This window comes from Microtus pennsylvanicus, chromosome 5 (assembly GCF_037038515.1).
Source record: "Microtus pennsylvanicus isolate mMicPen1 chromosome 5, mMicPen1.hap1, whole genome shotgun sequence".
Taxonomy (NCBI): Eukaryota; Metazoa; Chordata; class Mammalia; order Rodentia; family Cricetidae; genus Microtus; species Microtus pennsylvanicus.
Window position 1 is genome coordinate 134,969,331 of NC_134583.1, and position 23,725 is coordinate 134,993,055.

Here is a 23,725-nt window from a genome sequence, read left to right on the forward strand (position 1 = left end):
GGGGGCTGGGAACGCAGCTGTTTCAGTTCTCCATCCTTGGAAAGGGCTTCTGACTCGGAGCTGGAAGAGGCCCAAGGCTGATGTCGCACCCCAGAGAAACTCTTTCCTAGACAGATGGAGAGAACTGGGCCTGTGGGACAGGAGGGGCAGGGGTGGAGCCTGAGTGTCGCTAGTCCGGGAATACCCGCACGTTCCTCCAGGTTCACCAGGATGTCTGAGCTAAGCTGATCATGGAAGGCGTTTACCGGGGCTGGGGTAGGCAAGGTATTCCATCCGGCCCCCAGCACAGATCAAATCCATCGCCCATTTCTCTGCGGTCCTCTAGCCACATAAATTGTTTTCACAGTTTTGGATGGGGAAGGAAAATAAAGAGAATCATGCTTTGTGAATTATTTTCATCACGAAAATGATATGGGAACTAAAATCTGTGTTTCTAAATAAAGTTTTATTGGAACATGGCCATGCCTGTTTGTTTACATAGCACCCATGATGGCTTACATACTGAAAGGCCATTGTCGTTCAGACCAGATGGCCACAAATCCTAAAATAGCCGCCATCTGCTCTGCCCTTTACAGAGAAATCTGTGGCTCCTACTCCAGAGCAGGTTAATACGCGGTTCTGCCAGAGTGAGATAAACGTCTACAAAATTTTTATTAACAAACTTAAAAACGTAGCAATAATTCAGTATAATGTTTTACATGACAGCCCTACTACTGACAAAAGTTGTGTTATTTGAAACAGAGTCTCATTATTTTACTGTGTAGCCCAGGCTGGCCTGGAATTCACCAGAGAGCTGGGACTGGTCGTGAACTTGCAATCTGCCTGCTTCTCCTCCTCAAGTGCTAGAAACAATAGAAATATTTTTCCCCAATGGCATAACATTTTACCAATTTGGAATTCAAGGTTAGGATCCCTTTCATCAAATCCATTGCAAAAGTTTATTTGTAAACATAAAGATTATTCTCTTGTGGGTCCTTAGCCAATGGGCTGCCAGCTCTGACTGGGAGACAAGAAGGAAGCCGACCGCGATTTCACAACTTCATACTTCAGTTCCCTGACAGAGGAACTATTAAGAAGTATTTAAAATTTTAAATTTTATATAGACAATTGTGCTGTAGGAAATCCTACAGCCAATAGCCTTTAAATTGACCGCCCACTGGGGCGTGGCCTCTTACAATATTTATGCCGGTGTAAAGCGTGTGTCTGGTCTCTTTTCCGGGTGCAGGATTCGGTTGCTGTTCTCTGATCCAGCAGAGGATATCGATTTGTGAGTCTACCCCTAAATAAATAACCCTCTATTATTCTCAGTTCTGAACTAGTGAGGATTTCTTTAAAGCGTCCATTTTCACAGTTGTATAGTTTCTCTTGTATACCTCAAAGCCGCCTGCACACCTACCCTCTTGAAGAGACCCTGAGCTCTCCAGGGGAAGGGCCATGTCTGACCCTGAGCTCTCCCGGGAAGCTCCCTGGGCCACATCTGCTTACTGCTCCGTTAGCACCGGTTTATGCAGCCAGCCTGTAAGGGCAGGGCTAGCACTTAGAGTTCAAAGAAGGATGAAGCCCCGTCTTCAGATAAAGGCTTGGAGAGCAGAGAGGAAATAATGGAATGGACTCTGATGCCACTAAGCAAGTGGTATTGGTGGCATCGAACTAGCATGCCATCTTCACTGGATCCTACAAATGCAATTTTTAACCTAAAGTAGAGAGCATTCAGGCATGTTCCTCAGGAGTAAAGAACCTCTGCAATCCTTGCTCCTCCTGAATTAAACCTCAGTGATTACCTAACTGAAAAACCACAAGGAAGGGCATTCATTCCGTCTACACAATCCCAGGGGCTAAAATGATCCCGCAGATCAAGACACTGATAACTCAGCAGCCGCCACATGCATTAGATCCAGAACTGTCAACGCTCAATTGAAAAGCACACATGAGAGCATTCACACCAGCCAAAGAATAGTCATGCTTAAGACAGAAGACCAGAGAAGCAGGGGAGGATAATGGACCACCCAGGCAGAATCAGCTAGAGATCAAGAAGCCCTGGAGCTTCAGGCCTCCCGAGAAGTCACCACCCACAGAGCAGAGGGCCAGGAGGGACAGTCCCAGTGGACTGGGCTTGGCTGATCCTTAGTCAGCACAGTGCAGAATGGAGGGGCACTCAACATGGTGTTTTCAAATATCACTAAGCAATGTTATCCAAGTCCAGGTCATACCACACCACATAGATGGCTCATCTCTTTCCGTGCAGTTTACCAGTTCATACTTACCCCGCCCCTCCCCAAATCAGTCCCTGTGATGACCTGAATCCGAAATGCTCCCTACAGCTGATGATGCTGCTTGGGAAGAGTGGAGAACCTTTAGGAGGTGGAGTCTAGCTGGAGGCTGTGGGTACCCAGTGGGAGGCTTTGGTGATGTTTTCTGGCCCACTCCACCTGTTCACTCTGTTTCCAGACCCCAGATACAATGTCACAAGCCAATCTCCTGCTCCTGCGCCTTCCTTCTGAGATGGAGTGTGCCGCTGAAACTTCAGTCCAGAATCAACTCCTCCTCCTCTCGCTGCTTTGTGTTAGGGATTTTATCACGGCAGCGGGAACCGCGGCAGTGCAAACCACGGTGGTGATTGGGGTGCAAATCATGGCAGTGTGAATCATAGCAGTGTGAACACAATGACCTTGGCCTTTGACCGCCATCTGTGAGCTACTACAAACTACATCCTAACGAGCAAGTGAAGAGTCATTGAGAGAGTGTAGACAAAGGAAAACCTCAACTAGACTGACAAGTCTGACAGGGAGGTTTCTCCTGAGACTACAAAGGCCTTCCCAAAGCAAAGACTAAACTAGACATGAAGCATGATCTAGAAACTGGATTGCTCCGAACGTCTCCAAACAAAGAAACTGATGAGCCTTAGGGGGAAAATCGCTACCAGCCTATCCACTGGGAGTGTGGCAGGGCAGTGGGAGGCAGGGGTACTATACCTACAGACACAGCGTCATGTTACACGCATCCTTAATCAAGGCAGTGCAACGCTCACACCTGTGAGCAATATTAACAAAACCAAGTTCTTACCAGAGCAGCTCCCATGGTGTGGAATGGGTCACTTTTCCTCAGTGTGAAAAAACGTTTCCTCGGCAGCAATAAGCTGAGCTCCATGATCTTCTGGGTATAGACTGATCAAGATACACTGTTACTCTCTATGCCTCAATTTTAATTCAGTAAGACAGGTACGTGGCACAGGCTTGGTGAACTTGAGGAAAGAAGAAGCCCATTGGCCAGAGAGGCTTAAGGAGGAAGAACAAGATGGATGGTGCTGTGTCAAAGGGGTCCTCTGTGTGTCTGAGGGGCTGGAGAGGGCTCAAGTATGGTTTCTGTCTACATTTCTTCACAACACTTTTTAAGAAACAGAAACATGGTTTTTTCCTGAGTCTTGATACACTAACAATGTGCTAGGCCCCCATCTCCCAGGCACACAGAGGATAAGAGAAAAGAACTCAAGTCTTGGGGGGAGGCCTGCAGAAGAAGAATGCAAACAGCTCACAGTGGACCTGGAGATGTGTTCTTTGCATTATTCATGGAACTCATGAGACAGACGCCGACAACTCTTTCCTGCTCCAATGCTAAGTCTGTGTCATGTCTATAATAAGCATTTGCTCGGCATAGACACAGGAAATGGACTCGGTTCTCTGTCTCAGCTGCTGAAGCTTATGCCTAGTACTTGGCTTACCTTTCCCAGTAGACAACACCTACATAGGTACCTACATAGATGCCTACGTAGATACCTGGATGAAATCCAGGAAAGGTTGAAAACAAGTGGGGAGTGGAAGAAGCCCAGAGTCAACGAAGTCCTGAGTAACGTGTGCTACTGGTGGGCACTGACGTGGCAAGGACCACAGCCTCAGACCCATGGGAAATAGCAAAGCCTCCGAGTGGGAGGCTGAGGGCTGGTAAAGTCTTCCCTGGTCCAGTGTGGACACTGATGGTGTGTGCAGACAATATCCACCACAGCTTTCTGCTCCCCCAATATTTACAACCTGAAGATTGCTCCCCTATGGAGACTGCTTGAGATCTCTGTAATTGGCCCCCATATACTCAAAGGGAGTGGCACTATTAGGAGATGCGGCTTTGTTGGAGGAAATGTGTCACTGTGGGGGTGGGCTCTGAGGTCTCATATATGCTCAAGTCACACCCAATGAGATAGACCACTTCCTGTTGCCTGTGGGTCAAGGTGTAAGAACTCTCAGCTCCTTCTCCAGCACCATGTCTGCCTGCATGATGTATTGTTTCCACCCATGATGATAATGGACTAAACCTCCTAACTGTAAGCAGTCACCCTAATTAGATATTTTCCTTCATAAGAGTTGCTGTGGTCATGGTGTCTTCACAGCAATAGAAACCCTAACACACCGCTCCTACCAAGATTAGCTAAACCTGCTTCCTTATTCAGCTGTGTGTAATAACCCTGCCTCCTTGTTTATCTGTGTGTAATAACCCTGCCTCCTTGTTTATCTGTGTGTAATAACCCTGCCTCCTTGTTTATCTGTGTGTAATAACCCTGCCTCCTTGTTTATCTGTGTGTAATAACCCGGCCTCCTCATTCAGCTATAGGTCACACCCCCACCTTTCTGCTCAACTCTTAAGAAGCATGTTAAGCTTCTGGGATGCTATGGTTTCTCCATGAGTCAGCACAGTCCACCCAATCCTAGCTTTCGTTTCTTCATTCCCTTGCCTCCCAAGTCAGGTCCATCCCTGGAACCATGTTGGAGATGGCACACACATTCTAAAATCACAGCTATCCTAGGACATGTTGGCAGACTTCCTTCTTCAGTTGCATTTATTGATTGACGTGTGTGTGTGTATGTGCACATGCATGCATGCCTGCGTGTGTGCTTGTGTACATGTGGAGGTCAGAGGACAATCTGTGGGAATCATTTCTCTCGTTCTACCATGTGTGTTCCAGGGACTGAACTCAGGCCATCAGGTGTGGTGACAAGTCTATCCACTGAGCGGCCTTACCAGTCCACACCGGCAGGGTTTCTTCATTTTCTTCAATGTGTCCCAGTGGCAGGAGGTTGGGAATGCACACAGAGAGCCTATAAGGCAATGAACCGCACAGTCTGCCTGGTAAACAGCCTTACCTCCCGGAAGCAATGCTCCCCTGTCCTTAAAAACGTGCCACTTCCAAATGGCCGGAAACACACACCTATGATAGTGCCGGAAACTAACACCAACTCAGAAACCTTCAAGAGAAGGTTGGTCCCTGGTCACCACTGATCACCACTCATCAGGCGAGAGCCACTGAGCTACAGCCCCACCAACCAAGAGGGGCACTTGGTTGTGGCTTAGGGCACTCACCTGAGGGATGACTACCTGCAAACGGTCCTCTGCACTGTACTACCTGAGATAAAGTCTGCAAAAACCACCCCACACTGACCCAAAATTCCTATCTCAACCATTCACCCATAAACAATGGAGTCACTCACCATCCGGCTGGGAAAGTCTGTCCCATTACACCAAGGGATACCAAGGATGAAAAAGAGGGGGCTGAAGAAACAGTCAAACCAAAAGATACGGTTCTCCTTTAGAAGTTCTGAGTACTGGGGCAGGTTGGATTGCGTTTGTATTACTAATTCCAGGCAAAATCCTTTAGAGGTTTCCTCTTCTACATGGGCCTATCCCCTATTCCTAGAAGCAAACGCTTGCAGGGTAGTCACGTGATCCCTCCTAATCCCATAACCCTCAGCTCCAAGTATTCGACGATGGTGGAGAATGTGAAAGAGAAGTAGATCTCTTTGTGGTGTGAACCTTGCCTTCCTCTCCCCAGAGAGTGGAGAACATTGGCGCTCACAGGCTGAGTCTGTCTGGAGTGGGGTGGGAGGGTGACTCTTTCACTGGTTAAGATCTGATGGGGTTTTGTATGTTTTAGGTAGCAAATACTTTCACTATCCCATTAAGACAAAAATCTCACCCTTCCCAGGGGTCTTGACTCAAATTCTAGAAGGGAATGTAGGCAAAGTCAACCCCCTCCTTCCCCACTAGGTTTCCAGTGGCAGTTTAGTGCTGAGTGAGACTTCGCACCACTGTGCCCTGAACAGTCTCACCATGCACCAGGTGTCCAGGCCACCTGACACGGTGCTTTCTGAAGGGCAGCCCTTCAAGGTCTACCTCCAGGCTCGTAAGGGTCAGATAGGACAACACAACACACATGCCAGCACCTGGGGAAAGATCTGTCCACCGTGAATCACAAGCTTCTGGGTGGTGGAAATGCTCTTCTTTATAATCCGTAACTCTGCCTTAACAAATAGAAGTCTAAGAATCTCGTAGTGAGCTGGGGGGGGGGGATGTAAAGCAAGAGTGAGGGAACTTGTCATAAAACCATACTAATCACAACCGTACAACAGCTGTAAAACCATACTAATCACAACCGTACAACAGCTGTATGAACGGACAGACCACGGAGAAGTTGAGACTGCCACACATAATCCACCTACCCAATGGCTGATTTTACGATACAGGCACTGAAAGGATTGCTGAAAAGCACTCTCAGTCCAAGGGTGGCGTCCACGTGGAGAAGTATTTAACGGCGCCTCTGCCGTGCGTCATGAAGAATTTCAGATGTGCAAGCATGCAGAACAAATATCAACACAAAAGTGTGGACAAACAGAGGTGGTGGGAGGGAAATATGATCTAGAGACTTTGGGAACCAATCTGACAGTTACTCAAATGGTAAAACAGAGCCAGTGTAGGACCAGGCAATTCCGTAGGTAAGAGACAGGCAGACAGGGTGAGCATAGGACCAGGCAATTTGGTTAGGTAGGTAGATAGTGGAAAAAATACATAGATACGCCTGAGAGAAATAAAAAAAAAAAACAGCAGCAAAAACAAACAAAAACCTGGAATGAGCTGTTGTAGCAGCATTCTTCACAAGAGCCAAAATCATCAACAACAATGTTTCAACCTATAGATGAATGAGCTGTGTTATCTCCGTGCCTGTGTATTGGGTGGAATACGGTTTGCTCAGAGAAATGAATGCTACAGATGGACAAGTTGTGCTATCCCCATGTGTGTGTTTCAGGTGGAATTCTGTTGGCTATAAAAATGGATACAGTACTCATGCATTGTTCAAGCTGGATTGAACCTTGAAAACCTTACGCTAAAAGCCAAATGCATATGTGCCTGCCTGTGTGCTTCTATTCATGAACCATTTTAAATGTGTAACTTTAGAGGAAGACTTTCAAGTGTCTTTAAATCTCAAAGGCACAAAAGGAGATTAGTTAATTACAAAAAAATTTAGGAAAAACTGACTTTTCAAAATAAATTTAAACAATAAAATCAAGAGTGTAGGGGGAAATCCAAAGGGTTGATTTCTTTAGCGTCTACAAAATTAGTTCTGAAAGACCAACAATTCAGCATAAAATAAAAGACTGAAAAAAAATGAATAAATGCATAGGGGAAGAGAAAACACATGCACGCATGCACACATACATGCATGCACGCACACACACACACACACTCAAACATAGGAAAAGATGTTCAATATCACTCAGAATGACAGAAACCCAAGTTTAACTGCACAGATGTTCTGGGCATGGTGAGGGCATGTCTGACCCTCTGCCGAGGAAGCCATGAGGGAGATGGCTTAGCTAACGAGACGAAGCAGGGATGCAAACCAGATGGGACAAAATACCCTTGTAATCCAAGCTACTCAGGAGGCTGAGGCAAGAGGACTGCCTAAGTGATCAAGACTAGCTTGAACAATAGAGTGAGACACCCCTCTACCCACAAAAGACAGCACATCCCCAATCTCCTATGAGAACAATTTGTTGAAATCTGTACAAATTAAAAACAGGCACCAATAAAAATAAATCTTCATAAAACAAATCGAGCAGTGAAATCAAGCAAGGACTGCAGCAGCTCCCGGGGGATGCATGCCGGGATATAGCCTCAGCTTCAATACGGGCGGCTGAGGTGGCTCCATCTTAGAGGACACGGGAGACCTGCACACAGGTGGCTGTTCTTAGGTGGATGACATTCAAAGACTGGGACAGGAGACAGGAAAATATCTAGAGGGCTAGGGGTATCCTTGACACCTCATCACTTTGGGTAGGACGCGGAGGATTTTTGCGCTCTAGCCTGCGAGCTCCTTAACCGTGACAAGCCTGAGTCTTGCTTGAAAAGCAGCGCTAAGGTGTGTTTACATAAAAACACAGACGTGAAGTTACCACACTGAATTCTTTATAGGATGGTTTGGCTTTCTGAAATACCGTTCATGGTATTTTGAGTCATTTGAAGCAACTCCAACTGAAGAGAAAGAAAACTAAGAGAACGAAAAGGAGGAGGAGGAATGAAATGTTCCCAGTGGGGCCCACACAGCTTAGAAACCGGACCATTCCGCTTTGCCCTGACTCATGGGAGAGAGGCCTCCTTCCTAGTGGCTAAAGCGAGCAGAACTTGATGGAATGAGGGCCGTGAATCCTCACCTGGGGGCTGCAAAGGCTGAGGTGCTCTTTGGTTCTGTTAGTTGTGGACAGTTGCAAGGCTAGAGACCTCCTGGCTCCACCCTGAATCCTGGAATCCCTGCTCTGGTCTTCTCACCGTCCCCTTCCCTCCCACCTGGTGGTGTGAGGAATGAAGCAAACAAACTGGGGGGTGAGGGCTTTGAGGCCCGGTGCTGGCCTGAGTTCCTTCTCTCACTTCCAATGCAGCAGTCCACTCAACCACAGCGGAGGCTGCACTGGAAAAACAAACCCTCTGAGACCCAAGGTCAGGTGACTGCAGAGGGTGATCCCTCACTCTGTGGGTCAGGCTCTAGGAGACATCATTTGAGAGCTGGAGCCATTTGCTCTCGTCATTTAGGACCCTCTGCATCAGCCGTCAACCCCAGCCTTGCCTTGGCCACACTGCGGCAGCTTGAGCCTTCCTTGCTCCATCAATAGCCCTGTGTCTGTGATTTCAACCCTGCTCCAAGTGATGAACCAACTTCATTGGGAATGTCTGCTAAGGGCTCTCTGAGAAGGGCCATTGTTCCTCCATTTCGGCCAGCTGTGAGTGTGGACGAGGGACATTCATCACCCAGGACATTTGCCCACAAAGGAGAGACAGCTGCTGGGCTCGAATGGCGTGTGGCCGCACATTGCCTTTGGTGAGGTTTAGTCTACAAGTGGGAACATCATTTCTCCCAGATCCTAAGAAATGGGAAAAATGCTCACCTTACCCAGCGAAGCAAGAGTCCATGCTCACTCACTAATTGTGTATTGAACGGGGTGTCACAGGGACATACCAGCCCCAGTTCCATACCTCCCTGCAGTCCCAAAGAGAGGCCCCCAGGTAACAACCCAGTGTCCTGCCACCTGGGAGCCACGCCACCACAGTCAAGGACTATGCCCTGCCTTGTTCCTCCTGTCATGTGCCCACAGCAAGGCTGGGCCTCCATGCCCAGAAGGGACCCACAAAAGCTCCAAGTCTGGCTGAAAGAGACGCATGGAGAACTTGGCAGAAGCTTGTAGAAGTCATTTAGAACGAAGTGAACGCCTGCCTTCCTGTGTGTCAGGCACTCTGTTGATGCACACTTTAAAACTAACCATGGGGATCAGACAGGGACGCTGGGAAGAAACTCCCCTGCCACCGTGCAGTGAAGTGCTAAGAGAGGTCATGAGAGCCAGAACGAGCCTGGTGCGACCAGCAGGTGACAGGCACAGCACAGAGCCTCCTCTGAGAAGTGTTACCTCATCACGCCAGGCTCTCTGCCCTCATCCTAAAGGATACAGCAAGACAACTTTACTGTGGCCATTGCTTGATACCCCAACAGTGGCAAATCTAACCCTGGATGCATTGTGACCATGACTTGATACCTCAACAATGGCAAATCTAACTCTGGCTGCATCGTGGCCATGACCTAACTCTCCAACAATGGCAAATCTAACCCTGGCTACAGGACAGTCTTAAGTTATCCGAGGAGAACAATCACGCCAAGGTTGATGAGGTTAGCCCAGGCTGAGCAGATTGCTCTAGAGCTAAGACTAGCCTACTGAGCTGACTGTGAGCTTTTTGTTCATGCTGTCTCTGGCCTCCGTTCTTTTGGTTCTCACAGAAAAGATAGTAATGTTTACTGCTGGACCCCTGCCTTCCCCATCCCCACCCCTACTTCTGATGTGGCTGGTCTGGAATAAGATGAAAGAGTCTGATAGAAAAGCTTGGGGAAACCTTTTATTAACATTTCTAGCTCAGCTGAGTTCAGACAGCAAGCCCGGCATTCCAGGAGACTTCGCCCTGAGAGAAGCAATGCCAAGAATGCCAATGAAAGATTCTAACGCACTTTTCCATGGGAGTCCTGCCTAGCCAACCCCAGAAGGTTCAGGAATCTCTTAAAATGGGGGCTGGGAGAGTGTTATTGGGTAGTTCAAGATCTTCCCATCACCTTCTAGGAGTCTTCAGGAACTAATCAGGATAACGGGCAGAAAATATCCAGGGAAGGGTGGTAACGAAGAGTCAGAGAGCATGGTCACTGTCAGGTGTGTGCATGTAGCTTGGACACGTTCTCTGGTACCAAGCGTGGTGACACTAAAGCCTCTGGACCTGGTTACCCCACAGAGAAAAGGCCATCACAGGACTTCTGACATGGCTCCCTGGGATGTTCCGGAAGGAGTGTGATGGAATGTACTCTGAAATAAGACATGCTAATACTTATAAATCATTTCTCAAGATCTTGATCTCTGCTGGATATCAGAAGATTGAGCACTGCAGAGCAAAGAAATGGAGTCCAGGCTAATGGTTGGGGGATCTCCTTGAGGTAGCAACACTGCACAGTGGGAAGCAGATCAGTGAATGTGTTCTCAGTAAGCTGGCTCTATGGAGGAGGAGCTAGCACTGAGCCTGCCCCCGCAGCTGCAGCCAGCAGGCACAACCTCTCCAGGCCCAGAGGCAACCCATGGTCACAAGGAAGCAGAAGCTGGGGAATGGTGAAACACAGCCCACCTATGACAGAGTGTCCCCGAGGAAAGATCCTTCTGAAATTCCATGTGTTCACTACATGGGCGCTGGTCTTCTGACTGCAAAGGACTTCTCCCTTGTCTGTGTTTTGCCAAGTGAAGGCACTCAGGCTTCAGACAGGCATGCTGGCAAGGAGGGCCTGCTACGTCCAGGGATAAGAGGCTCTTTACCAACCTGACTCTCCTCTCCTCTCCCTACACCTTTCCTTCCAATCATGCCATCCGTCATCTGCCAGTCTCAAAAGAAAGTTTGCCCTCCCCTGGGTTTCCATAACTAGAAGAGTTCACCAACCTCACCCCCATAGCTATTCCAGTACCGAGGATGTTCTGGGAGCCAACTGGCCTTGGCTACCATGGCACTGTGGACTTTTCTTAGCCCAGCGTTATACCCTGCCCTACAAAACCATGACAGTCGGCTTTATATTTGTGTTCAGTGTTTCCTCTTTTTTGAAACACTTTCATGCATAGGTGTTGAAAAGTGATTGTTATGGATGGGGAAACTGAGGCTGTGGCTGTAAAGGAGCAGCAAGATCTTCATACTGATAGGCTCAAAACCAACTCTCCATGATAAACTTGCATCCCCTCCCAAACCATAGCTCAAGGGCGGTATTTCAGAGAGCAGGGACCTTAGGCACCAAACCAACAACAAAGGAACAATCCAGAGCATATTCACTCCTCTGTCTGGTTTTCCTTCCACCCACTCACCATGAACACTCGGGGCTCTAACCATGACCTAAATACGCGACCAGGCTCTCTATCTACAAAATCTCATTCAGTCCTTACAACTCCCACAGGAATATGGCGTTAGCCTCTTCCTAAGGAAGAAACGGAGGCTCAAAAGTGTCCAGTTCTACAAGTGTTCAGCACTTACAGGATCCAGGTCTTCGGGGCAGCCACAGACCTCGTGGGTTTGAACATTATTTCTCCACAGTAGAACACAAACCTCAAACACTGAGCCACGGGGATGCCGAGCCTAAGGGGAAACAACCGGAAGATGCTGCGGGGCTCAGAGGCAAAGCAACTGGCCGGCTTTGTGGAAGAATGTGGAGCATTTTTGAGGATCCTAGGACACCGTCCCAGCCCTAAAGCCCAGAATTGGGAGGCACGGTGCTTCTTCTGGGCTCTCGTGGACACCAACTCCCTTGGTAAAATGTGGCCTATGTCACCTGATCTCTTAGGAAAGGAGGTATTCCTTCAGGATACTTGGCTTTCTTGGTGGGGTGAGGGTGGATTCCAAAGGAGGACCAAAGCCAGGTGTTCTCAGGATGAGATACAAACTCACAAGCATGCCCAAGCTCTCTACCTTCCCTCAGCAATCAGCTCCTGTCTCTAAGCACACACTGTTCTAATACAAGATGGCTTCAGGGCTTCTGAGCTTACTCCTGCAGCCCCGGCCTCTATCCTCTTCCTCCCGACTGAAGTTTCGGTTCAAGTGTCTTCCCCTCAGACATTGTCCGTGGCCATCCTGGCTGACGCTGGACACCACGCCACCCACAAACTACTCTCACATGGTCGAGCTTTCCCTCTATCACTGTCTGAGCCTCTCCTGTAGAGCCACTGGCTGCGTTACAATCTGCTTTCCTGCCTGAGAATATAAATCAGCACCCAGCCTCCACCAACACCATGCCTGGCTACCTCAGGACCCAAGCAACGCTTTACAAAGCAAGACCTCAAAGTGCCCATTGTACGAACACTTGCAAATACTGTAAGGCCATTGGTGATGTCGTGATGACATCACAAATCCTTTGAACCAGAGAGGGCTGACACGGCCTTGAGGGATTAGATGTGAACTTGGAACAGCAAGATTGAAGGTCTTTAGGAAAAATAGACCAAAGATCTTTACTGTTGCATCTCTTGGAGACTCAGAAAATGGAGTCATGGGTATGGCATCCAGGGTGTGGAGCAGAGAGTGAGCACTGCCAGCCGAGCCAGGTCAGACCAGGGCAGCTAGAAAAGTGAGCTATACATTACCCATCCTTAGCCCGGAGAGCCGGCAGTGGGAAACAGACCCCCAAAGCCGACCTCAGGGTGACTCCCCATCCCCGAAAACACTGGGCTTTAGTCCTGGACGCGAAACAAAGTCAATTTTGCTTCACCCGCCCACAGCAGGGAGGGTGAGCTTTTTTTCTTGCCCATGCTTCACATCTCCCCAGCAATCCCAGCCTCCTGCTGAGAAGACAGCGTTGGGTGCAGGAATGGGGTATCACACATCCTGGTCCAAGGGGCTCTTCACCATCCATACCATTGAATCACAAGACAGGTTTAAAAATAAGAACAAGAAAATTTTGAATTTGAGTGGGAATAGAGATTATGGAACATAAAAGATCAGTGGTCAACTTTGTCCGAGTCAGACAGGCCGAAAATAGGAGTGTTTAAAAATATATTCATTGGCAGTCAGGGTTCCCTGCCCTGTGGTAAGTCCAAGGTCCTCCCCCCTCCGTTGGACTGGAGAGGGAGGGGGAGAGGAGTAGGGGGAGGGGGAGAAGGGTGGGAGGAGGGGGAGGGAAATGGGAGGCTGGGAGGAGGCGGAAACTTGTTTTTTTTTCCTTTTCTCAATAAAAAAAAAAAGAAAAAAAATATTGATTGTATGGGACTCTCACATACTCCAGGGGGGAGGGAGCAGAATGTGCCCCTGGATTACAGCCTAGTGACCTTATGTCCAGTCAGTCAGGTACTGGAAATACCCAGATTTACAGCTTTCTATTCAATTTGACAAACATTTGGATGCTGGCCCTCAGTCATGACCTGTACTTAGTAACACAGACCCAAAGACGATTAAGAACCAAGGCACTCATTGTGGCTGGTGGGCAGCTATCAAAGGCCAGCCTGACCATGCCAGGTTTAAGAGAAAAGTGGTCAGGTGCTGTGGGACAACGGTCTTGTACCCTGCAAAGATTTGTCACTTGTATTGGTTTAATAAAGCGCTGCTTGGCCAGTAGCCAGGCAAGAAGTATGCACAGGGCAACCAGAATAGGAGAATTCTGGGAAGAGGAAAGGCTTGGTCTACAATCGTCACCCAGATGTAGAGGAAGCAAGATGAGAAAGGTACCAAGCCACGTGGCTAACAGAGACAAGAATTATGGGTTAATGTAAGATGTAAGAGTTAGTTAATAAAAAAAAGCCTGAGCTAATAGGCCAACTAGTCTAAAATTAATGTAGGCCTCTCTGTGTTTCTTTAGGACTGAACGGCTGTGGGACCAGGTGGGAAAGAAACCTCTGTCAACAGTCAGGACTGTTCTCCAGCTGTGATGACGTGGGAAGGCTACTCTCCTACCCTCACCCCTCCCCTCTGTGATGAAGTGGGACGGCTACCCCCCCAGCCCCCACCACAGCTCTGACAGCTATATATGAACTTTGGGGTCTAGTGTAAGAATGGTCTCTTATCACAGCCTCCTGGAAAACGGGCTTTGAGCAGGCCAGCGATCCATGGGGCAGGCCCAGGGCAGAGGAGCCCTTCTCTTATCTCCCAGCATACTACTGGAGTGGCTTAGGTTGCCCTCCTCGGCCTAAGTCTGCCTTGAGACAGAATTATATATCAGCTTCTGGTCTCACAGGTAGAATACGATATATAATTTCCCCTTTCCCACCCTCAGGAACAGGTACTTCGAAGTGTGCTCTGCTAACCGTGGATCACTTCATGAATGTTGGATGGCTAGAAATGCTGCTGTAAACGCCGTGCCCTTGGTCGGCACTCCGTCTTAGAGATCACTCCAGTGACAGGGAGGCTCTTTCCCACTCCTGACCACAGCAAATAGGGAGCACAGATCGCTCTCAATTCTGCCCCCAGGAGCTTATCTTTGGTCATTTCCAGGTCATCTAGTAAATGTAAGTTATAATCAGTGTAGTAAGACACGCCAGAGAGCTCTGCCTGCTCCATGATCAAGCCCTAGGGCTCAGGGGTGACGTTTCCTCTGAATGGCATTGTGCATGCTTGCTAGTCTCCTGGGCAGCCAGCTGTGTTGTCAACCATGACTACAGGAACTGGGTCATCTTTTTAGATACTTTCTTAGGTTTCTGGTGGCCTCTTTACCTGTAAATTCCTATTAATATACTTTGTCTCTTCGTGAGAATTCTGATTATTATCAGTTTACTTGTAGGAACACCTTGCAACTCCAAAATGCAAATCCCTTGAAGATTTTAGATTTTATAACTATGCCTCCCACTTCTGCCAATCGCCTAACCATCTCAAGGTATCCACAGGCAAATGCAGAATTTAACTTTGAAAAACTCAACCTGAAGGAAACCTAGGGCGACAAAAGTTTTTCAGTCATCCAAATTCTATTTTGTGAGCACTCAAAATACAGCACACACAGACTTAGGTGCTGTGGGCACAGAGAATTATGCCTTTAACCGTCAATGAATTATATATAGATTGTACATTAGAGCAGCAACATAGTGACTGTGGCCATTGAGAACTCTGCAAGGTGCACTTGCGTGTTGGGAAGAGTGATGGTCAAGGCATCCAGACTGAGTTAACGCTGTCAAATAGACTTGTCAGGAAGTCCTGAGGGGAGGGCAGGCTAGCCCAATGCTCAAGCACGCGCAGAAGTCCACCACGGATATATACAAGGAGTCTAGTATGCCCACAGCACAGAAGAAATTCAGGGTCACTGCAGAAGCTGGGCATGCAGGAAGTGGGCCACAGATCAAAGAGGCCTGGTATATCTTTAGCACAGTTCAGGGGCCAAGGCGCCTCCTTGCTTCCCATTGGAAACTTACTGCAGTCAACTCCCTACATCCAAGGAAGAAAGCCTGGTCAGGGGCCTGAAGAAATCTGGGTTTGTGTTAGTTATGGTAACAATGTGTCCCTATGTCTGAGAAACTGGTGGAAAGACAAGGGTCCCTATGCATCACAGTTGAGAGACATTCACTGAAGAGTCTAGGCAGCCCGAGAGAAACTGAGCAATCCCCTGTGCTTCACTTCTCAGCCACGAAATCCCCACTGCCTAGTGGACCTGTGCTGGAAACGTGTGGAGTAAAGTCACAGTGACACACTGGGCTCTTACCCAAGATCCCACCAGGACCCTGGCCAGCCAGCTGTTCCCTCCTCAGCCCTAAATATTTTCACACTCTATAATAGTCTTTTTTTTTTCCAAAAGTCATTTGTAGAGAATGTTTGCTCTAAACTATTGACTGCCTTTGCTTTTTTTTCCCAACCAAGGAAGAAATGCCTATGTGGACATCCGGCAGCCTGTCATGAAGACACGCAAGGGACTGTGGGAGAACTGAAGTCCTTCCAACCCCTCAGAGCCAGCTCCCTTGTTCTCCTTCATGCCGCTTCAGCCTCCCCTCCCCAGGAAGATCAACTTCTTCTGGTCAACATGCTGTGCTTTGAGAGTATTAGACAGATGCTCAAGAAAATGGGGCTGCCAAGACAGCAGCCGAGAGTCTCACCCTGAGAACAGACTCCGCCCCTCTCTTGAGGGAAGTAGCTAGGCACAACTAGGTGACACCCGGATCCCATAACTCTCTCGAAGGTCTGATCCCGTTCCGAAGTGTTTACAGTTGCACACACCAAACCGGCACCATGTGATAGAAATGGGCCCTTGCCCGCTGGGAAGTCAGGAGGTCAATGGGAAAAATTATTTTAGTCTGTGTTGAGTCTTCATGTTTGGAACTTTTATCCAAACAATGTAGCGTTCTCATGCTCCCCGCCCCCTACCGTGTGCCCATTCCCTCCTCTGGGATGGTGGTGGGAAGGGCTGTGCACAGGCTGAGCCTGCGATCCTCCCCTCCCCTATGGCCTGCAGGTCACACTGCTCCTAAAGACAGAGAGGGACAGGGAGAGGACATGTCTAGTCACGATGCGCTAGCCTGCAGGAAGATAGATGGGGTTTCAGGTTAGTAAGTAGAATATTCCCCATGAATGGAGAGGTTAGCATTCTTATCCCTGGTCCTCCATTTCCCAAGAGGGAATGCTCAGGGGGAAATGCCCTTTCTGAACTCATGCTCCTCTGAACAGAGCTGACATGAAGGAGAGCGACAAAGATGCCCACCAGGCAAGTATTCCCAGAACACGCACAGAAGTGGCGGAGAGACCCAAATCTACAAAGTTGTCCTCTGACCCCCATATATGCATCATGGCACGTGTGCACCCCATCCTCCCATGTGTCTGTCTCTCTCTGTCTTTCTGTCTCTCTGTATGTCTCTGTCTCTCTCTCAAATAATAATAATAAAATGTTTTGAAGAAAGAAGAGAGTGGACATGAGAGACAATAAAGATGGAAGAATATGAAGCTGTAGGATGAGAGGACGAGAGAGGGAAGGGGGCTGGCTGCCAAGGACCCCTGTAAGGACCCTTGGTGTACCCAATGGATGGATGACATGGGTTCACATTCCCCCGTAAGAACCCTAGGCACACCCCATGGATGGTGAGGGTTCATATCCCCCATAAGAACCCTTGGGGCACCCCACAGATGGCATGGGTTCATATTGCTCTGTAAGAACCCTTGGCACACCCCTCAGCCCCAAGAAAGGCATGGGTTCATATTGCCCCTTGGCACACCCCATGGACGGTGTGGGTTCATATACCCCCGTAAGAACCCTTGGCACACTCCACAGATGGTGTGGGTTCACATTCCCCCATGAGAACCCTTAGCGCACCCCACGGACAGTGTGGGTTCACATTCCCCCATGAGAACCCTTGGCGCACCCCACAGACAGTGTGGGTTCACATTCCCCCATAAGAACCCTTGGTGCACCCCACGGACAGTGTAAGTTCATATTCCCCCGTAAGAACCCTTGGCACACCCCACAGAAGGTGTGGGTTCACATTCCCCCGTAAGAACCCTTGGCGCACCCCTCAGCCCCATGGATGGCATGGGTTCATATTCCTCCATAAGAACCCTTGGCACACCCCTCAGCCCCATGGATGCCATGGGTTCATATTCCTCCATAAGAACCCTTGGCGCACCCCTCAGCCCCATGGATGCCATGGGTTCACATTCCCCCGTAAGAACCCTTGGCGCACCCCTCAGCCCCATGGATGCCATGGGTTCATTTTCCCCCGTAAGAACCCTTGGTGCGCCCAGTCACACTTGTGCACATGGGTTTAGGGTGTATCCTTCCTGTATTCCCAGCACCAGGTCTCAAGACAGGTAGGGTGGTGGCAACGTGAACCACAGACAGATCTCCAATGACTCCAAAGGGACACTCGATTACCCAGCTGAAGTGCCTATGGTGGCTCCCTCAGAAGGCCACCAAGAGCTCCAAACATCTGGAACTGTCACAGATCTATGCTACAGCTACACCTGACAGCCTGACACACCATGAGCTTCAGGTACAAACCCAATAACAGCCGTGGTAGAGACCCTTATCTCTAAAACACGCCTAGGTCAAGGTGTCAAGGAAGCTTGCCAGGCAGTCCAGCGTGCAGGCACATCTGGCCGGTAGGTCAGAGCCTGTGGAGTCTGAGGTCAGCAGTTACAAAGAGCCCAGCATGGTAGGACACAGAGTAAAGTTGCTAATGACCACCTCGCTGTATCTCACGGACCAGAGGCCCTGCATCAGGCATCCAAGCAGAAGGCAGGAGGCTGTCTGGTATTGCTGCTTCTGCCAGACACTTTCCACGTCACCCCTTAATTCCTCCCACTCTGCATTAATTCCTTTTTATTGCAATGATAAGACACTCTGACCAAAAACAACTTGGAAAGGAAAGGGTTTATTTCATCTTACACTTCCAGGTCATAGTTCATCACTGAGGGATGCTAGGGCAGGGACCACGGAGGAACACTCTCTACTGTCTCCCTCACCTAGGCATCCTCAGCTGCATTTCTTACACAGCCCAGGCTCACCAGCCAAGCAACGGTGCCACCCACCATTGGCTAGGCCTTGGCACATCAATCATCAACAAAGATACAGACATGGCCACAGGCCAATAGGCTCTAAAAACTCCTCAACTGAAGCTCCCCCTTCCCGGGTGACTCCAGGTTGTGTCATGTGGACAATAAACACTGACCATCACGACAACCAAGCAGAAGGTACTGTAAACCACACTGTCTCTATCTGCAGAAGGCATTACACACTACATTGTCTCTAGTTTTTTCAAAAACGTGCAAGATGGGAATGCCACACAAGTCTTCACAATGCAAAGAGCTGCAGGGTAAGGCCATCTCCGGGGTATAGAGCCTGGGATGATGACGAAATATTTGCCATAGGAGAACCAAGACTATAAAGATAAAGTTGAGGTGCCCTGGGCAAACTTGCCACCCAACAGTTCCTGGCCCTGCAGTCAAGGACACTAAGCACCCTAGCAGGGTCCCCTCCACTCGACCACATTGGAAATTCAGTAAATCAGCTCAATGTGTTCTAGGGCTATGGGTATTAAATGAAAGAAGCCAGTGAAACCTTCAAACAATAAGTTCATTCAACATCATCTCTTCTTCTGCCCCCATCTGGAACTTGAATACAGTTAACATGAATAAATCCTGTTGTATAAGAACCAGGGGTGGGGGGAGGCAGAAAGAGGGTGAAGATGGGAGGAAATGGCAAGAGTCCAACTTGCTAGTCTAGCAGGATGGCTGATGGGTCCCCAAACCCGAAGGATGTTGGTGTGAAGAGCTAACCCTGAGAGGGTGGCCCTAACCTGCAGACAGGTGAAGCAAAACGTGGAGCCCCCTTACCTTTGAGCCCCCAGACCCCTTTATATAAGCAAACCCTCCAGGTTTTGTACTCAAACCAGAAGTGCATACTAGGGCTTCCCCAAACTTGGTCTTTCTCAGGGGAAGCAGCCATAGCCAGACCTGACTCTGTTTCAAGGGACGTCTCGCCAGGAATAGGTCCAAAAATGTCATTCTGTCACTGAACCCCCAACACTGCCAACAAACTCAAGACAGAAGAACTTTAGCAGTGATTGCCTGTAATTGTGTTGTCTTTGGGGGTGACTAGTGGTTTGAACATGTCGGTGTTTAAAAAGAGTTCTCCGGTGTAATTCACATGTGAACATGATCTTGTCCACATGATCCTCGAGGAGAGATGTTCTATGGATATCCAACACATTATCCCTAATAAAGATGCAAAGACTGGCTCCAGCCAGCTACGACTAGAACCAGGTCCCCAAAGAACAGACCAGTTCAACATGCTTGATTGAGAAAAGGAAACCACCAGGTAAGTGTGGCGAAGACTGACCATTTAGCCCCTGTGGCACAAGGCCCAGCCCTGCCTGGAGACATCCTTCACATCACCTGGAACTAAGCTGGGGTTGCTCTCCCATGGCTTCCTCCCCCTCCAAACAAACCCTGGCATAGCACTTGCTGGTAGAACTGCTCATGCCAGAAAGTCAACAAAGAATGGACGAAGGTACAGTCTGGCCGCTCCCACCTAGCACAATAGCCACAGTGAAAAGATTTCCAGAAGGAAATATCACCACAGTCACCACGGCAGAGCCACACGTGGCTAGGAGCACAGCATCCAGGGTGATGTCCAGGGCTCCCTTACCCAGGGTCTTCCTGGACTCACCTGCTCTCTGGCATTTAGGGAACCTGGTTTTCCAATGAAAAGAATGCTTCCGTCATCGTCCACTTTCTGCAAGTCTCCACTGCTAAGGATGCAGTTGAAGCTGATTTTTGTGCTTCAACCAGAACTCTGCTCTACCTCCAGCACCACCTCCAATGCCACCTCCAGCGCCACCTCCAGCGCCACCTCCTGCATCACCTTCAATGCCACCTCCTGCACCACCTTCAGTGCCTCCACCTCCAGCACCGCCACCTCTAGCACCAAGACTCAGTTTCCACTGACTTCCTGTAATGACTCAAGGTATTCCACGCATCCTCCATCTCACTCAGCAGCACCAGGGTCTGCAAGGCGGCATGGGTGTGATTTTGTTTACAAAAGCAGCAACTGGGTTTGGGGCAAAGAGAGAAAACATCCCAGAGAAATACACTGTCCATCTTGACGGTGGGACACAAGCGAAGGGACCCAAGGGCCTGCAACGCGCTTTTAGCAGGCAGATTACCAAGGTGTCATTTAGACACCGAGTAAAACAAACCTGCCCTGTTAACTGGACAGTGGGCATGGTTGTCCAACCACCATAACGAGGGTGCACATTTCTCTTGTCTTTTTTTGTTTTGTTTTTTTTAAGAAGGGTTTCTCTGTAGCTTTGGACCTTATCCTGGAACTAGTTCTTGTAGGTGTAGACTAGGCTGGCCTTGAACTCAGAGATCCACCTGCCTCTTCTCCCCTGGGAGCTGAGATTAAAGGTGTGCGGAAGCTGGGATTAAAGGTGGGCACCATCACCGCCCAGCAGGTCGGGCATTTCTATCATTCATGACACCTATTGTATTATGTCCTACTGTGGGCCCCCCATCCCCTAGAGCAGCCCTGGTGCCTACAGCACTGATTCTCGAGCCTGCCCCCTCTCAATTGGCATCCTGTGAACTGGTAGAGGCCATTAGAACCACTTTAGTTTCAACCTTTCGCCTTCTTATTGGAGAGACGGAACACATGCTCTGGTGCACCTTTGCTGTGGAGATCCAGAGAGACTCAACAGCCAAGGGTCGGGAATAGGGCAAGCCCCCACCTTAGTTTTCCCAGAGCTAAGGAGTTTCCTGAGAGGTGGGGTTCCAGGTGGCAAGACCAACAAGTCCTAGGCAAACCAGAATGGCTGGTCACTTGGACTTGAGAAAGCCAGCTCCAAGGGTAGACTGCCCCCCTGTCCGTGGGGGGTTCCTTCTGGGGCACAGCTGAGACCGCTCTCTAGCTAGCAGCTGGCTCTGTTTCCCTGATTTAATGCTGAGCTTCAGAAGCTCCTTTGCCGTTTGCTAGTACCGACATTCCACGCAAGCGCACGGCCCTCCAGCAGGCCCACAGCTGGCCTGCAGTCCCGAAGAGGCCTTAGGGCCGAGGAAGACCTGAGCCCTAAGGCTTCTGTCACCTTGCCCTCACTTCTCTCCCAGCGAGACCCCTGACATCAGGTGCCCTGCCTCACCCTACAGTCCAGAGCGGCGCTGACTCCGCCCACCTGTCTGCGCATTAAGCGTTATTCTCTGTACCCTCCACTTGGCCGAGTTTGAGCTTAGTTTATTTGGAGACTGAGTAGAGAGAAAATGAGAGTCTACTGACAGAACATTAGCAAGGCGCTCCAAGCTCCTGTTGGAATCTGTAGGTCTCCTCTGCTTAAACTCACTGAGTTATCAGAGAAAATCAGGCAGGACCAGGGCACAAGTGGAGGAGACAGCAAGTCCTGTCAATCATTCCTGCTGGCCTAGAAGGGATGCAGACTGTGCCTCTGAGGACCCACACACATCTCCAGGGCAGACCTGCACCACAGAGGAGTCAGATACCGCTGTCTGTTCCCCTGACTGGACACGGCACCATCTTTGGCAAAGCATTTACCAGTGGTTCTTGGGTTATTCCACCTGGGAGTGGGTTAGTGGTCAGTAGCTTACTCATTCCAAAACAAGACCCAGGAAGATTACTTGACTTGCCCAAGGTCGCACGGGATGTTAGTGGCAAAAGGCAGGTTAGAAGCTCCAGCCCCTGTGTGCCTGGCCCAGAGCCTGGCTCTATGGTGTCCCCTAGCCCTCCATCCACAGCATAGGCTGAGCCAGGTCTGCATCCCCGGGAGCCTGGAGGCTGGCTGGGCTGCTGCAGAGGGCACAGACAGGCTCATACTCACAAGCAGAGACCTGCAGGATCCTTCTCTGCACCATCAGACAGCAACACCCCTGTGCTGGAACAGACAGAGAAAGGGCTCAAGTCGCTGCAGCCAAGGACAGCAGGGGCACTTCCTTCCCCACTTCCAGAATCTGACTCAAAGATTTAGCTTCATTTCTTTTCCTGAAGCAGGTCTGCTCTCGAGAAGCAAGGCTCGAGGCAATCTGTGCTCTAATAGGACACTCAAGAATCCATTTGTCCTTACTGTGTGCCTGGTGAGGGGCCAAGGGCTGGGCTTGGACTCTCAGAAGGCAGAGACAAAGTCCCTATCCTGACTGAGGTTAGCCTAGCAGGGAAAATAGATCTGCATATAATTATAAGACCAAGTGACATCAATTCAGGACAACGTTGTGTGCCTACCAAGTGTCATGGAAGCCATGATGGCTTTGTAGAAGATAGCCATGGGGCTGGGTCCTAAAGACGGTGTGGAGTTTAACTCAGCAGCTGACCTCTTCCTGGCATAAAGATGCTGACAAGCATTTCCAGAAGTGTTTTCTAGATACATTCTTAAGCAGGAATTCTTCTTTTACAAACTCAGCCCATCACAGCCCGCCACTGACCCTCTGAACTGCCGCTTACCCTCTACGGACTCAGGAGCCCTGCCTCTCACACGGGACTGACTCATGCTCTCTCTCAAACCCTAGTACTGGCCTGAACTCTCTTTGGAGACACAGTGACATGTGAGTTCTTCAGAAATGAATTCCTTCCATACTTGACAGCATTCTCTTTCCCACTAAGCCCGCGACTCCCCGTCTCCCAACAGGAAATCAGTTTTATTTATAAGAATCGCAATCCTAAACTGACCTTTGCTGGCAGCCACATCCCCCCTTCCTCCCTCACTTCACTCCCTTCCCAAACACATTCTCCCCCTGAAGAGTCCTCCATGACCACAGCAGTGAGCCTGGACAGTCACATAAGGGACATATAAGGTTTCTAGATAGGGAAACGGAGGCCTGGAAAGATCAGCGACGGGCCCAAGGAAGCACACAGCATGTAGGTCACGGGGTTTCCGGTCTGCTGTGTTCTCCACTCTGTCACCATGCCTGCTCTTCTGTGGCAGCCACAGTGCCCTTTTCCCTAGCTTGGGGACAGATG

The 23,725-nt window shown here is 49.4% G+C and overlaps 1 protein-coding gene across 4 annotated transcripts in view; it reads right to left on the reverse strand.

Annotated features, from left to right (window-relative positions):
- Afap1l2 (actin filament associated protein 1 like 2) overlaps positions 1 to 23,725 on the reverse strand; it is a 102,462-nt gene that overhangs the window by 73,482 nt on the left and 5,255 nt on the right. For 2 of the 4 annotated variants that reach the window (XM_075974511.1, XM_075974509.1), the window contains exon 2: positions 22,593 to 22,646. The exons of the other annotated variants lie outside the window; for them this stretch is intronic. In XM_075974511.1, coding sequence (XP_075830626.1) covers positions 22,593 to 22,646 — 54 coding nt within the window. The remainder of the gene's footprint in view (positions 1 to 22,592; positions 22,647 to 23,725) is intronic. 4 annotated transcript variants of the gene reach the window in all.